The sequence below is a fragment of the Watersipora subatra genome, chromosome 5 (assembly GCF_963576615.1).
Source record: "Watersipora subatra chromosome 5, tzWatSuba1.1, whole genome shotgun sequence".
In the NCBI taxonomy this organism is placed as follows: domain Eukaryota; kingdom Metazoa; phylum Bryozoa; class Gymnolaemata; order Cheilostomatida; family Watersiporidae; genus Watersipora; species Watersipora subatra.
Window position 1 is genome coordinate 4,712,943 of NC_088712.1, and position 13,566 is coordinate 4,726,508.

Consider the following 13,566-nt stretch of genomic DNA (forward strand, 5'->3'; position numbering starts at 1 on the left):
CTTTTTGTTAATACATCCAAACATATGAAGGAGAAGCTTAACCCACCGAATTTACGCTTTATCTCAGTACTCCAACATTTAACTATAGACAAAACTACCTAAAATTTTGAGAAGCACTTAGATATCTACATCTATTCTTTATGGTCCAAAAATGATATTTCAAATCCTTATCAGTGAGGTTTTAGAAAAAGTCACTCATGCGCTGATGCTGTTTACAAACTGATCTCAGAATTGTTTAAATCTTAAAAATTAATATAGAAAATAGTAAAATAATAGGCAATATGCAACATTACTGCTGATAAAATAATACATATCTTTCTCTTTCAGCTTTTCTAAGTTAGGAGTCACTAGTATAAATGGTATACCCCGGTATTAATTATTTTTGAACAATTTGATCATTTGAGATTTGAAACAACAGCTTTGAATATCACTGCGTATCCAACCCACTCACCACCGCACTCACCACAACTCGTCAGTAATATTCGCGGTACGAGTGTGAAACCATATTCGTTTTAGCAGTATGAATAAATTGTCCTTACCGTAGCAAACGGCTTGGCTCTAATAAACAACACTAAATTTCGATAATTGATTAATATGCATAAAAATGAAAGCTCATTAAGTTTAGCAACAATAATACCTTAGCGTGATAGTTGGCTTCTGGATCAGTTAATTTTAATGCAATGTCGTCTCCATCGTCACCGGTCTCGCTTGTTTTTGGCGGAGGACGCGCCTGATTAGGGTGTAGCTCTAAGCCAGAACTATCGTCTGATCCAACAACCAATACTAAATCAACAAGATTTTTTAGTTTAAGCTCGTTCATAATCTAACAAGTAGCAAAAAAAGGTTGATATTGTGATAAATTTAACCACTCGAGCGGCATCTCTAATACCGCAAGTAAGCATCTCATGTTTTTAAGTTTGACCACGTGAGAGTCACGTGGTCGTAACATTAAAACATACTCAGATTTAGTTTTTACGTTCAGTTGTTTTTATATTTTTTATTTACATTATTGTATAAAAAATATTTAAAAATACGCGCGGTTTTTCTAATCAACAACCTCCTTCTCGAGAGTAAGAGAGCACAGGAAAGAAACAAACATGGCTGCCGACACGGCAAGAGAAAAAGCTCTAGCGGATTACAGAAAAAAACTGAAGGAACACAAAGAGACAGAAGCCAGACTCAAAGATAGTATGTCATTAACGTTGTGTTACTGTTTTTTGTTTTTAATTCAATGTTTGACATGTTAGTCGTTTCAGGTAATTATCTTGTAGCAAAAAATCTTCAATAATCCAGTGTCATTCAGTCGGTTTTTATTATGATACCTCTGAACATATACCATACAACGCCGCCGTTGTACGGTATTGCTTTGAGCATGTATTTTATTTACCTATTTATTCAAAGCTGCACTCCCCTGCACTCTTTGGTCCTAGTCATTGGTTTTACCACACTCTCGCAGACAGACCTGCCAACCCAAGAGTGGGGCAATGCGTGAGATTTGGTTTTGGGGCAATTGATGTATCAATGATAGTATATATAAAATTGTGGAAATTGGGGCAAAAATCTCACGCATTTTCATTTTTTCTTTAGGGTGATTGCGTGAGTCTCACGCCAAAAGCGTGAGAGTTGGCAGGTATGCTCGCAGATAAGCTTGATTATATTAAATGGCATCAGTTTTATTAGAACTGTTGCACTAGATGATGGATATTGAAACATACTTGTTATTAGCACAGCGTTTACAAGAATAAATAGTTATATGTTAATATTTAGCATGCACAATTCGTTTCGTAAGTGTATTAATTAAGCTGCATTAGTAATCATGGAGGTAATTTTCATTAAAAAGTAAGTCATAAAGTACAAGTGTGCAAATTTAGCGTGATCTATATCAATCTGGAAGAATTGGACTGTTCCCTGTATCAATCTGGAAGAATTGGACTGTTCCCTGTTTTAACGATACTACATTTATAGACTGTTTTGACTTAGAATTTGTGTAACCGGCTTCATAAGTGAGGCACTTGCTGACTGGTACTTCTTTTCTCGTCTAGTGAGAGAACAGTTAAAGGAGCTCACAAAACAATATGACAAATCTGAAGATGATCTGAAAGCACTGCAAAGCGTCGGGCAGGTATGTGCTTAGTTTCCCAGCAACCAACTAAGCACCAAAGCTATAATTTAAAGTTGGATAAATATTTCATGGAACTTTTCCTTGCATCACAGAACTAAAATACATAAATTTTACTTTTTTAGATTGTTGGTGAGGTCCTCCGACAGCTCACAGAGGACAAATGTAAGTACCTATTTGATTGTCATCTTTAGCATTTTGAAGAACACAAGTTTAATAAACGCTATTGCGCTTCTTCATACGGGAAACTTTAGAAAACTGTGAAGTCACTAACTGTATTTTGAGAGTTCATGTTCCTTACTGTGCACTTTCGTAGCATTTGCCATACAGCTATTTACAGTTGACATGATTTAAAGTTTAACTGATAGTGTACAGAATAAATTCATTAATTGTAAAATATATAGCATTAAGAACTAGGTGTGACAGCTACATAGGGAATGCATTTCGTGAATGTTAGATGTGGGCATGTAAGTTCATGTATATCCCTTTTGGGTTTTTGAAGAATAACTTCTAGTTGCTCCCCTTGCTTATGTTAAAGAATTAGACAAATGCCAACTATTTCCACCATATATAATTAGCCAACAATCAACGCAACTGAAAAGCACTAGGCAAAATTTTTTTGTTTTCGAAACTTCACACAGAATTTTTATTAAGATTGCCTAGTCGTGTTTTAAAACTTGTCTTAAAATATAACGAGTGTTTTATTTTAAGGCCAGTCGGGATAAAAACTGTTTTTAACATGATTGTTCTCGGTTCAACATAAAAATTGCTGGCAAGCAGTGATTTAATAGCATCGTATAAGCTTGTTATTACAATTTGGCTAGAATAAATAGTCTGCAGACAGTACTATATATAGAAGTTTCAACAGCTAGAAGTTTTCTCTTCATTAGCTTGAGTTATTCAGAGTCATGCATTTTCAGCACCTATAAATTGATAATTTGGTGTTCACAGTTTATAAAAGCTGCAACTTGTTATTCATCGGGTTTAAACCAAAGCTAAATTTTTATTTACTTTTGCTCTATTTAGTTAGCCTTATCTCACTGAGCTGGCATTTTGCATTCTGGAATATACAAACAGTGTTGAATTTGCTAGTTCATTTGAGTCTGTTCAAATCATTTCTGTTTTCGTATTCTAGCATAATACTGTTTATTTATAATAAGGAAATTTGTGACATACTCGTCAAACTTTCAGATCCTTTCAAAAACTTTGGGACTACTAAATTTAACGAATGAGACTTTATAAAGCAAGGAGTTGTCTGTACTTTTTTGAAATGAAAGATGGAATAACTCTAAATTGTAGTTTCACAAGTCGAATAGCAGTTGCTCATAACACATCATCTGTCAGCTTGAACACCTCTTTGCTGTACAGGCACAAGTTCCTTTCCGTTGTAGATACCTACATTTGGTGTAACCAAACGGTGATAAGCGTATTAGTGAGAGCACTACCATAGGGCTCTCAATGCTAAATTCTATTGATGTTTGTCATTTTTTTGTTTTCCTTTGAAAATTATGATAGGTATTTCACTGTGTAAGACTGTGTATCTTATTGTTGCATTATTAAGTACAAGGCAAGTAGTTGTTCAGCACTAGTCGTCTCAGACTGATATGTTATAATATTGTATTACTATCATCTATATCATAACATACCAGTCCAGCTGATCCTATAAATAGGTTATGACACAGTCTTTTTAAACAGCCACCCAGTTGTGGCATATTCTTTGATTGTTATGTATTCTGCGCACGGCGTGTTGCCGTGTGTTTATGTAAAAACAGGTTATGCAAAAGCAGAGCATTTTGCATGACATGTTTTTGATAAGGTAGTTCTGTTAGCCTACCTCTGTGCCGTCGAATATTAGTGGCAATGATAGGCTTAACCTTCTCACGGGTAAGCTTTAACCTAGCTCTCTTGTTTCTGCTCCTGAGACCTACTGAGTAGCATCTACCAAGCTTGATAACTCATAATAACTGAATGGCCTAATTTCAGTCATAGTGAAGGCGACAAATGGTCCAAGGTACGTCGTGGGCTGCAGAAGGACATTGGATAAGTCAAAATTAAAGCAGGGCACACGTGTCGCACTCGATATGACAACACTCACTATCATGCGGTATGACTCATTCCATGCATCTACCGTACATTGTTATCTTTCAGTTTAGCTTCCACCCACCAATAATTTCATTCATTTAACACCATAGAACAATGATGAATTCTTCGTGTAACTACATGGAGCAATTAATACTAGTGTGTTATATAAAGCTATGTCATGGGGCTAAATGTTGAAACATTAATTTTATATAAAAACTAAATTAATAATTTAATAAACAGTAAGATCATGTTTTATTGTAACTTTATCTTGGAAAGATATCAATTAAGTTTAGGCTTGGCTGTGGTTGGCTTGGAGAGAGAGGAGGTGATAAAAGTATAACATCTAATTTGATTACTGTAAGTCCTTATGCTCAAGCCGCGCGGCTTGTCGTTGGGCGCGGCTTTTGGTTCAAAGTCATAGGCCGCGGCTAAAGCCAAGTTTTTAAAACTTACGTGAGGCTTAGGGCGGCTTCTCGATAAATGCGGTCTCTGCTCAGTTCCGCGCTATAACCATAGAATCGCAGCCATCATACACTTTTATGTACGGGATTTTGGCAAGCTACTCGTTTATTTTCAAGGTCATGTTTATGGAATACTTTAGACGAACGAAGAATTTATCGCTAATGTTTAACTCACCACAGTCATAGGTCATTAAAAACCGTTTCTTTCCTGACCGCATCTTTCCATAAACGTGAAGCCTCTAACAGTGCAATAAAAATCTAGGTGAGACATGGCAAGTAAGTTCTTGATGCAAGGGTTTAGGAATTTTAATTCGAACTTGGAAGTAAAAGAAAATTCTTTTCACGCCGTACTGATGTAGCCTGTTTTCTTATTCAAGAGGATGGGGGGTATAGCGAAACTCTTTTCAACACTCTCGCTCCTGAAGGGGTCAAAGATGACAAAACCTCAGTCATTAGCCGCAGTCGGTTGGCAATCGCGGCTTATTGGAGGATTATTTTTTCTTTCGTGAGTCATCTGGTATTGAGCACAAGCCGCACGGCTTGAGCATGAGGACTTGCGGTACACTTTTCCTCAAAACTTTGAAAGTACATGTATGACTATTAACCCTTTCGTTGGCAAGTTTTTTTGGCTATTTGAAACCCCTGGGCAAATTAAGGTTTCACAAATCAATTTAAAAAAAATAATTGATACAGTCTTATGATATTGTATACGTGTATTATCTTTTATGATACACGTAAATACAAATAAACATATTTCAAGTCAATTCTTCATATAACTGTTTCTCTAGCTACAGAACTTTTGGAAGCATTTGCCCTTGCAGAAGTCCACACCGCAGTCTTGACATTATGTGCTTATTCTTGTTCCTCTTGCCTTTGCCTATAGCTTTTGGATGACGCCATGACAGTAAAAGAAAGTTGTTGCACTCTGGGAAAACATTCAGAAAGCAGAAACAAAAGCACAAACAAAATTCCTAATTTTATTTGAAGACGTTTTTATTTCAGATTTTTTGTTCGTTTAGTATTGCAAAAACGATCGTTTTTTTTCTTCTTCTCAAAATGGCTTATTTTTGGTTGCTAACAGAGACCAATCTATTGTAGTGTACTATTGGTGAAAAATTAAACAAAAAAAGGCAATAAGCCAGCCACAAATCAATCTATAAAAAACGCTGGTGTGGCGACATAATAGTTGCTCAGCCTATTATCGGCAGTCAAAACGACAATAATTTTGCTATGCCTGCAAAAGGGTTAAGATCAATAATAATCTTATCCGTCTAATTTGTTTTATTCAAAGCTGTTCCTTGTTCATATCTGTCTGATACTTTGATGTAATTGAAAAACCGTTTAGCAAAAGTGTTGCTGCAGACGGCATTAATGTCGCTCAGCTCGACGGATAGTGTAAAACATAGTTGACATCAGCATCACTTCACCCATGTAAGGGTTAAATTTATCTTTCCAAAATTCTGATCACCTAACACTAAGTAGATAAAATTTTATTAATTGTTCACTTTAGTACTTTAATACTTTTTAATTTTATTTTGCATTTGTACTCATAATTGAAATTCTAACTATTGCCTCAACGTGTCATAATGGTTTGTATTGTTTTGACCATTACAACAATACAATGGTCTCATGCATTGTTGTGATGACAACTCCAGGTACTTGCCGAGGGAGGTAGACCCTCTTGTGTACAACATGTCCATGGAGGACCCAGGCGATATCAATTACAACCAGGTTGGTGGTCTTGGGGAACAGGTCAGAGAGTTGAGAGAAGTCATTGAACTCCCACTTATCAACCCTGAGCTCTTCCAGGTATTTCTTTACTATCTATATAGATTTAATACAAAAATATGAATTTTAAATTATAGTGGACCTTTATTAAATTTATAGAAATTTTACAGACATGAAATTATTTTACCAACTTTAAATTGGAACTGTGTTCATTAAACGAAAGATGTTTCAATTTCAGCGTTTGCATCTGCAGAGCCTTCTGCTCAGTCAATTAAAAATTACTTCTATCCCTAGTTATTTTTCCCAGTTGCTTGTCAATCCATAGATAACATAATTAGTTCTATTTCTCTGTTCTTAGTTGGGGTCATTCATACCCAGTCCTTGTCTTGGAAACCTTCACAAATACTAATTATATTCATCTATTGAGTACGACTCAACTTATCTCTATGTCTCGACTGTCCTTGATAACTGGACTGGCTTATCATTTCTTGGCTTCCATTGTAGAGGGTTGGAATTACCCCACCAAAAGGTGTCCTCCTCTACGGCCCACCTGGAACAGGCAAGACTCTCCTTGCAAGAGCTGTTGCTAGTCAACTTGATGCGAACTTCCTAAAGGTAACCCAATCAGTTTTACAGTCTTTGATAATTGACTCAAACTTCCATCCTCGTCCAGCCTCTTCAGGTGTTTGTCATTGTTTGCTAACAAGGTGGTTTTAATGATTCTGTCAAGCTGTAGAGGGACAGACTCTGTCTTAATTTTGAATTTGATGTGATGAAAATCTGAAATCAGTCAGATGTCGGATACATCAGTCTTGTTTTTTCACGAGTTTTGTCTCGGAGATTAATTTGATGACAGGACATGTACACTTGATTAGTTTCATTTTTAGTACAGTATTTTTATTGTGTATGAGTTATTGGTAAAGCATTGATGACTTAAAAATAACAATTTTTTTAAAACGGGCAAATGCTCAGTTTATTACCATTCACCCATGTACTGCGAAGCAGCTCGTAGGAAACACAGGCATGTCTCATTATTCATTGTTAATAATAGTTTGTAGATATCCTTCGCTTCAAACTGAATATCAATTCACAGAAAAGTCACTCCGCTTGACCATCCTTTAAAATTCATTCATTTGGCAGGTTGTTTCCAGTGCCATTGTGGATAAGTACATCGGGGAGAGTGCACGGCTCATTAGGGAGATGTTCGCTTTTGCTAGGGACCACCAGCCATGTATCATATTTATGGACGAGATTGATGCCATCGGTGGCAGACGGTTCAGCGAAGGAACCTCAGCAGACAGAGAAATTCAGCGTACTCTCATGGAGGTAATACTTCCTTTCTTTAGCTTGTGATGCCTAAAATTATTTGAGTTTGTTGGTGAATAAATCATCAGCCTGTGCTGCATTTCCTACGGGCTAAACTTTAGGGGCTGACTTCAGTTTCCTGTCTACCGAGGAAATGTGATTGCTCCTGTGTCATTAAAGATAAACCAAAATTTTAGTAGATTTTATCAAAAAGTATCGGAATTTTTTGTCATTGAACACTGTTTTTGATATTTCAGGTCGCCTGACTGCCAAGATGTATGTAGATTAAAATTGGCAAAACTTGGTCGCAGTAAAATATCTCTCTTATATTATCAATACGGTGTTTGTTTGTAGTGTTTTTCTATTACTTGGGTATTATTAGATAGTAATTTAGCAGTTGGTGTATAGGAAATGACGAGGAGCTCATCCCTAATTAATTTATTCTTTATTAATGTAATTGCAAATATAGTTCATAATAGCATTTTGTAGTTCAATTTGAAGAGCCAGTGATGGTGCTTTGAAAATCATTAGGTTTGAAGCATCGGAAAATATATTTTCCGTACAACCATGTAAAAATGTAATCTATTAGATATTATAACACAGGCTTCCAACGCTTCAAACAAAAATGGTTTTTAGGCATTTGTTTCATGCCTAGTTTATTTACGATGAGGTGTAAAATATGACTAATACTTGACCTCTACTACTGACCTTTACTCTCGAAAGTCTCTTCATACGAAATTATTAAAGGTTGACTTGCAACAAAACTCACATTACAGTTATTTGATATCAAAAGATTCACCATGTCTTACTCTGCTGTGTTGTAGGTGCAAAATATGTGAAAATGTGTATACAAGCTCTTAAAAGCTCAAAAACGAACAGTTAATCGCAGCCACACGAGACCGCCGTAGTTTGGATTCACTTTCCAAAACGGCTCAAATGTGACGTATTTGTGAGAGATGGTTTTTGTTTACACTTTCATACAACCTTATTCGTCGAAATATTTTCACAAATATACTTCACTCATTCAATAAAACCATGTCTATTGTTCTTACGCGTCTGTTTTATCGTCATTGTAATGCTGTCACTTTTAGCACTGATATCTTATAACTTACCGTAAAAATTCATTTAATCTTTTAACCTTACCTCGAAGGAGTACATATCATTGTATGATAATCATGACGAGCCTGTTGGTCCCCTGTAATAATCGAGTTGGAGTTCTGATAAAGGTTTTCCCGTAGTTGTATAAACAATTTTCGCATATCACTGTTTAGCTGTGAGCTTCAAAGTTCAAAGACAGCCCCACATCTTTGCTTGTAGCCTTAACTCAGTTCTGTTTGTCACAGTTCCGATTGAATGTTTTCTACTACCCTCAGCTACTCAATCAGATGGATGGTTTTGATGTGCTCGGAAAAGTCAAAATCATAATGGCGACGAATCGTCCAGACACACTCGACCCAGCGCTGATGCGACCTGGCAGACTTGATCGGAAGATAGAGATTCCCTTACCAAACGAACAGGCGCGAATGGACATTTTAAAGATTCACGCTGCTCCCATCTCTAAACATGGTGAAATTGGTATGTACTCAACCTTTCACTCTGTTTCATTTACAGGTTGATGCACTGTTGGTATGTTTTTAAAATTTCCCGCTTACTCGGTAAAATAAGCGAATGATTTCCAAGTAAGTACCAGTGTCTTGCTTTATACAATAATTCCTTGTAGTTTGTGGAGCCCATTTTCTAGGCTCAACTATAAAATGGTGATTTCCACTACATAAAAACTAGAATTTCTCAACCTATGAACTATCATTTAAACCCTTCAAAGAGTTCAAACTGTTTTCTAAACTTTTACAATCGCTATACTTGGAAGTAGCTGTACATGTACTCGCCCTTGTACATGTCCTTGCACATGCGGCATACTTGTATGTGCAATATTGAAATCCGTAAGTCGTTAATGAGAACTGAGCAGTGAAGCGTCTCAGGGGAAAGAATCAAAATCAAGTGCAAATATTCTTGAACCAATCACATTCTGGATAGTGGAATCATGGAAAACGTTTTATTTGCAATTATCTGAAATGGAAGGAGGAGAGGGTCAAATTCTATTCAATAGTTGAAAAGCGTCTCGAGCTATTTGTGTATCAGATTCTACTTGAGTCACTGACATGAAGCATCTCATTATTAAGGGAATTTAGTATGAATAGACTGTGTACTTCAGTGACTCTTACTTTTATCCAGATGCATGCAAGTCATGCCCCAGTGATGCACTAAGAATGTAGGGCTATATGTATGGAGACTAACCTAGTGGCAAGACACGTTGTGACACCCTGGAGTCACATATACACAATACAATTTAATGTACTTTTGTACGTTGTACTGACGTTATTGAATTAAAAATAATGCTGACTACCACTTTTAAACATGATTTCAACAACAGTTAAAGGTTTTCTTGCAACAAAATTCACGTTACAGTTATTTGGTATCAAAAGGTTCCCCATGTTTTACTCTGCGATGTTGTAGGTGCAAAATATGTGGAAATGTGATTACAACCTCTTAAAAGCTCAAAAACGAACAGTTAACTGCAACCATCACAAAAACGCCGTACTTTGCAATCTCTTGATTTCGATGGCGTTCTCAAACATTTTGGTTATTGTTTTGACACATGATGTTATCACGTGAAATGAAAGGCCAATAAAAGGCTCAATATAAAACGTTTTGGAGCACTAGGTTATGACAAGCACTTCAGGTCCTACCGGTAAGCCTGTATCAAATATAGATGCTCGCTACTTTACAGTTTTGTTTCACCCAGGTGTAATCATCTAATCGTAATCTGATCATGCGACCCACACTTCCTGCCACACGGCACGAACAATTTCTGCAGCACTTTTGACTTTCACATGAGACTAACAGGCTCCTCATGTTTATCAGAGTATGATATGCACTCTTTTGAGTTAAGGTTGACAAATTAAACAATTTTTTACAGTAGGTTATGAGATATCAGTGCTCAAAGTGACATCATCACGGTGACAGCATTACAATGACGATGAAACAGGTGCTCAAGGACAATAGCCATGGTTTTTTGAATGTGTGAAGTGTATTTGTGAAAATATTTCTTCGAATGAGGTTCCATAAAAGGGTAAACAAAAGCTGCCGTGTTCATCTACATCCCATAATTTGAGCCGTTTTGGAAAGGGATTATAATTTACGGCGTTTTGGTGATGGCGGCGATTAACTCTTCCCTTTGGAGCTTTTAAGAGCTTGTAGTCACATTTCCACATATGTTGCACCTACAACACAGCAGAGTAAGACATGGTGAATCTTTTGATACCAAATAACTGTAATGTGGATTTTTGTTGCAAGTCAACCTTAATAGAAATTTGATTAGCCGTGTTAAAGTGAAGCCGCAATGGTTGAAGCCGCGAGATACGAGAGATAATTTCATTGCTAGTTTTCCTCTAGCCCGAAGCTGCAATGAGATTATCTAACTATCACTAACATATGACATGAATCATTCAAGACGTAAGCTCTTGACATAGTCACAAAGCCATATACGGAGATAAACCCTTGATGATATTTCTAATAGAAGCAAGAGGGCAAACACTGCTTAAAGATTTTTGAACTTTCAAATGCCTTGAAACTTCGATCTCATGTTGAAAAAATAAATATTCCTAAAAGCTTGTAATGTGTCAAATATTGGAAAGCTTCCATTTAAAGAGAGTTGTCAAATTGAGGCTTTTTACCTGTAGGCTGTTTAATATATAACTATATTTCCGTGTTCTCGTCCACATTTATACCATCATCAATGCCAGAGCATTGCCTCTCTTAGATCACAGACAATTCCAAAATTTATTTTGTGGTTTCAATTCTTTTTAACTAAACCGCTACACTCACTTTGCATTACTAAAATTTGTTTTCAGGTTTTGCTTTAATATGTATTTTTGAAGGTCATACATCGACCATTGTTGTCTGTACAAGACATGCTCACGACACGTCCAAGACATTTACAAATTTTCATAGTAATTAGGAGTTGTTTGCTCTTAACCATTAATTGTAAACATGATAAGACAACTCTGATTTTACTTTTATGCATTTCTTTGAGCCTGTGTTTATGTATATCATTTTAACCTAATTTATTTGTCGCAGTATTCAGCAGACCTTGTTCATGCTGACACTCATTGCACTTATAGGTCTTTGTGAGTTAACCTAGTTGATAATCTAGGGTTGTGTGTCAACTTGTTGTCACACAACAAGTTGACATCTTATCTGTGTAGTCTCGTTACTACTAGGGATTTGTCTGTCTTTAGATTGGGAAGCTGTTGTCAAACTCTCAGATGACTTCAATGGGGCTGATTTGAGGAATGTTTGTACAGAAGCTGGTAGGTTAAGCTGCTATTTTTGCTTGCTATGTTTGGTTACCTATATATTACGTTTTGTGTTGTTAGTTTATTTTTTATATAGTCTGTCCAAATTCTCTTCGTTTTCTGTTTACATATGCGCATGTCATGGTTAATATTCTATTCTAGGCATGTTCGCCATCCGAGGTGAAAGGGATTATGTGATAGATGAAGATTTCATGAAAGCTGTGAGAAAGGTTGCTGAAAACAAAAAGCTAGAGTCCAAACTTGACTATAAGCCAGTATAGGAAATTGTCTCCTCATGTAGTCTATTGCGGTTTTTTCTGGGAATGGATTTAATATGTACATTGTACTGCTCTTATCATTGCTTAATAATATATTATTGTACTGATCCATTTGTTTCGCTTGCTTACTAGATCTAGCTCGCAATAATGGGTCAGAGGTTGGCAACCCGTAGCCATTTTATCGTTCTGTTGTGGGTCTCGGCGACTTCAAAATGAGTTGTTTACCATTTGCATTGCCCAAAATATACTTGACTTTTAATGATGTGCAACACTCGGATGCCTGGCCTACATCTCATGTCCAGTGTCGAGTCTTACTCCAGTGCGCCTGCAACATGAATTATTTAGCACATATGGAGTGTAAACTATATCATAGATAAATTAAATAAATAGATAGTTACTGAAGCTGGTGGAATTTTCAATGTTACTTTGGCAGCTGGCAGCCGAATGCACACTGGGCCTTTTAGTTTTGGATTGTGCGTTCAATACCAGGAGAATTATTTGGTTAAGTTTTGATTTTAATCTCATTAACAAAAAGGAAACATGTTGTTTGGCTAAGTTTGTATTTTTCTTCTAATTATTAATTAGGCCTTGGATGGACACCAGGTAATTGATGAGAAATTAACAATTGACAAAGAGTTTTATTTCATACATGCAGCATGGTATAGCTTTTTGTAAATATCTTGTTATATGTGCATATACACTCGTGCTACAGACAGTACTGTTTCGGCTATTTAAGCATCATCAGTGCAGTTCAGTGCATATACATTTATAAATAAACATGTATACGCATATGTGTACTGTATATATTTATACACTGCATATATACATATTATATTTATATATGTTTATATTTTTAAACATGTATACGCATTTAAATATATATATATGTGTGTGTATACATGTTAAAATGGCTGCAGCTTCATGTACTCTCTTTTTATTGGGAAGCAGTCCCAATTGCTGCTGTGGGTAAAAAATGTTGCTGAATCCTGTCATGGTTACAGCGTTATGTAATGGTTAAGTACTTAATCGGGTTCGATAAAGTATAATAGTGATACCGAAACTGCATGTTAGGTCATGGATAGGCAACTCCTCATCTGTTTGATGACGGCTGAAGCATCACAGCACTATTGTTTGGATTAAAGTTTGAGGCTCATCATTCTTGGTTCGATGCATATAAAGAGTAAACAGAGAGTATTGTTGAGAATTTCAAGTACTGCCTTCTCTCAACACACTAAACA

The 13,566-nt window shown here is 36.2% G+C and overlaps 2 protein-coding genes across 2 annotated transcripts in view; one reads left to right on the forward strand and one right to left on the reverse strand.

Annotated features, from left to right (window-relative positions):
- Nucleotides 1–866, reverse strand: part of LOC137396490 (DENN domain-containing protein 3-like) — a 77,204-nt gene extending 76,338 nt beyond the window's left edge. Inside the window, exon 1 of the mRNA XM_068082785.1 lies at nt 638–866. Within this exon, the coding sequence (XP_067938886.1) occupies nt 638–820 (183 nt within the window). The 5' untranslated portion in view covers nt 821–866. The remainder of the gene's footprint in view (nt 1–637) is intronic.
- Nucleotides 867–1,087: 221 nt separating this feature from the next.
- LOC137397617 (26S proteasome regulatory subunit 10B) lies at nt 1,088–12,437 on the forward strand. The gene is made up of 10 exons (XM_068083910.1): nt 1,088–1,188; nt 2,043–2,122; nt 2,245–2,284; nt 4,103–4,223; nt 6,318–6,471; nt 6,895–7,005; nt 7,531–7,716; nt 9,069–9,270; nt 11,994–12,065; nt 12,213–12,437. Exons 1-10 carry the CDS (start codon nt 1,098–1,100, stop codon nt 12,329–12,331), a joined length of 1,176 nt encoding a protein of 391 aa, XP_067940011.1. The 5' UTR covers nt 1,088–1,097; the 3' UTR covers nt 12,332–12,437.
- The last annotated feature ends 1,129 nt before the right edge of the window (nt 12,438–13,566 follow it).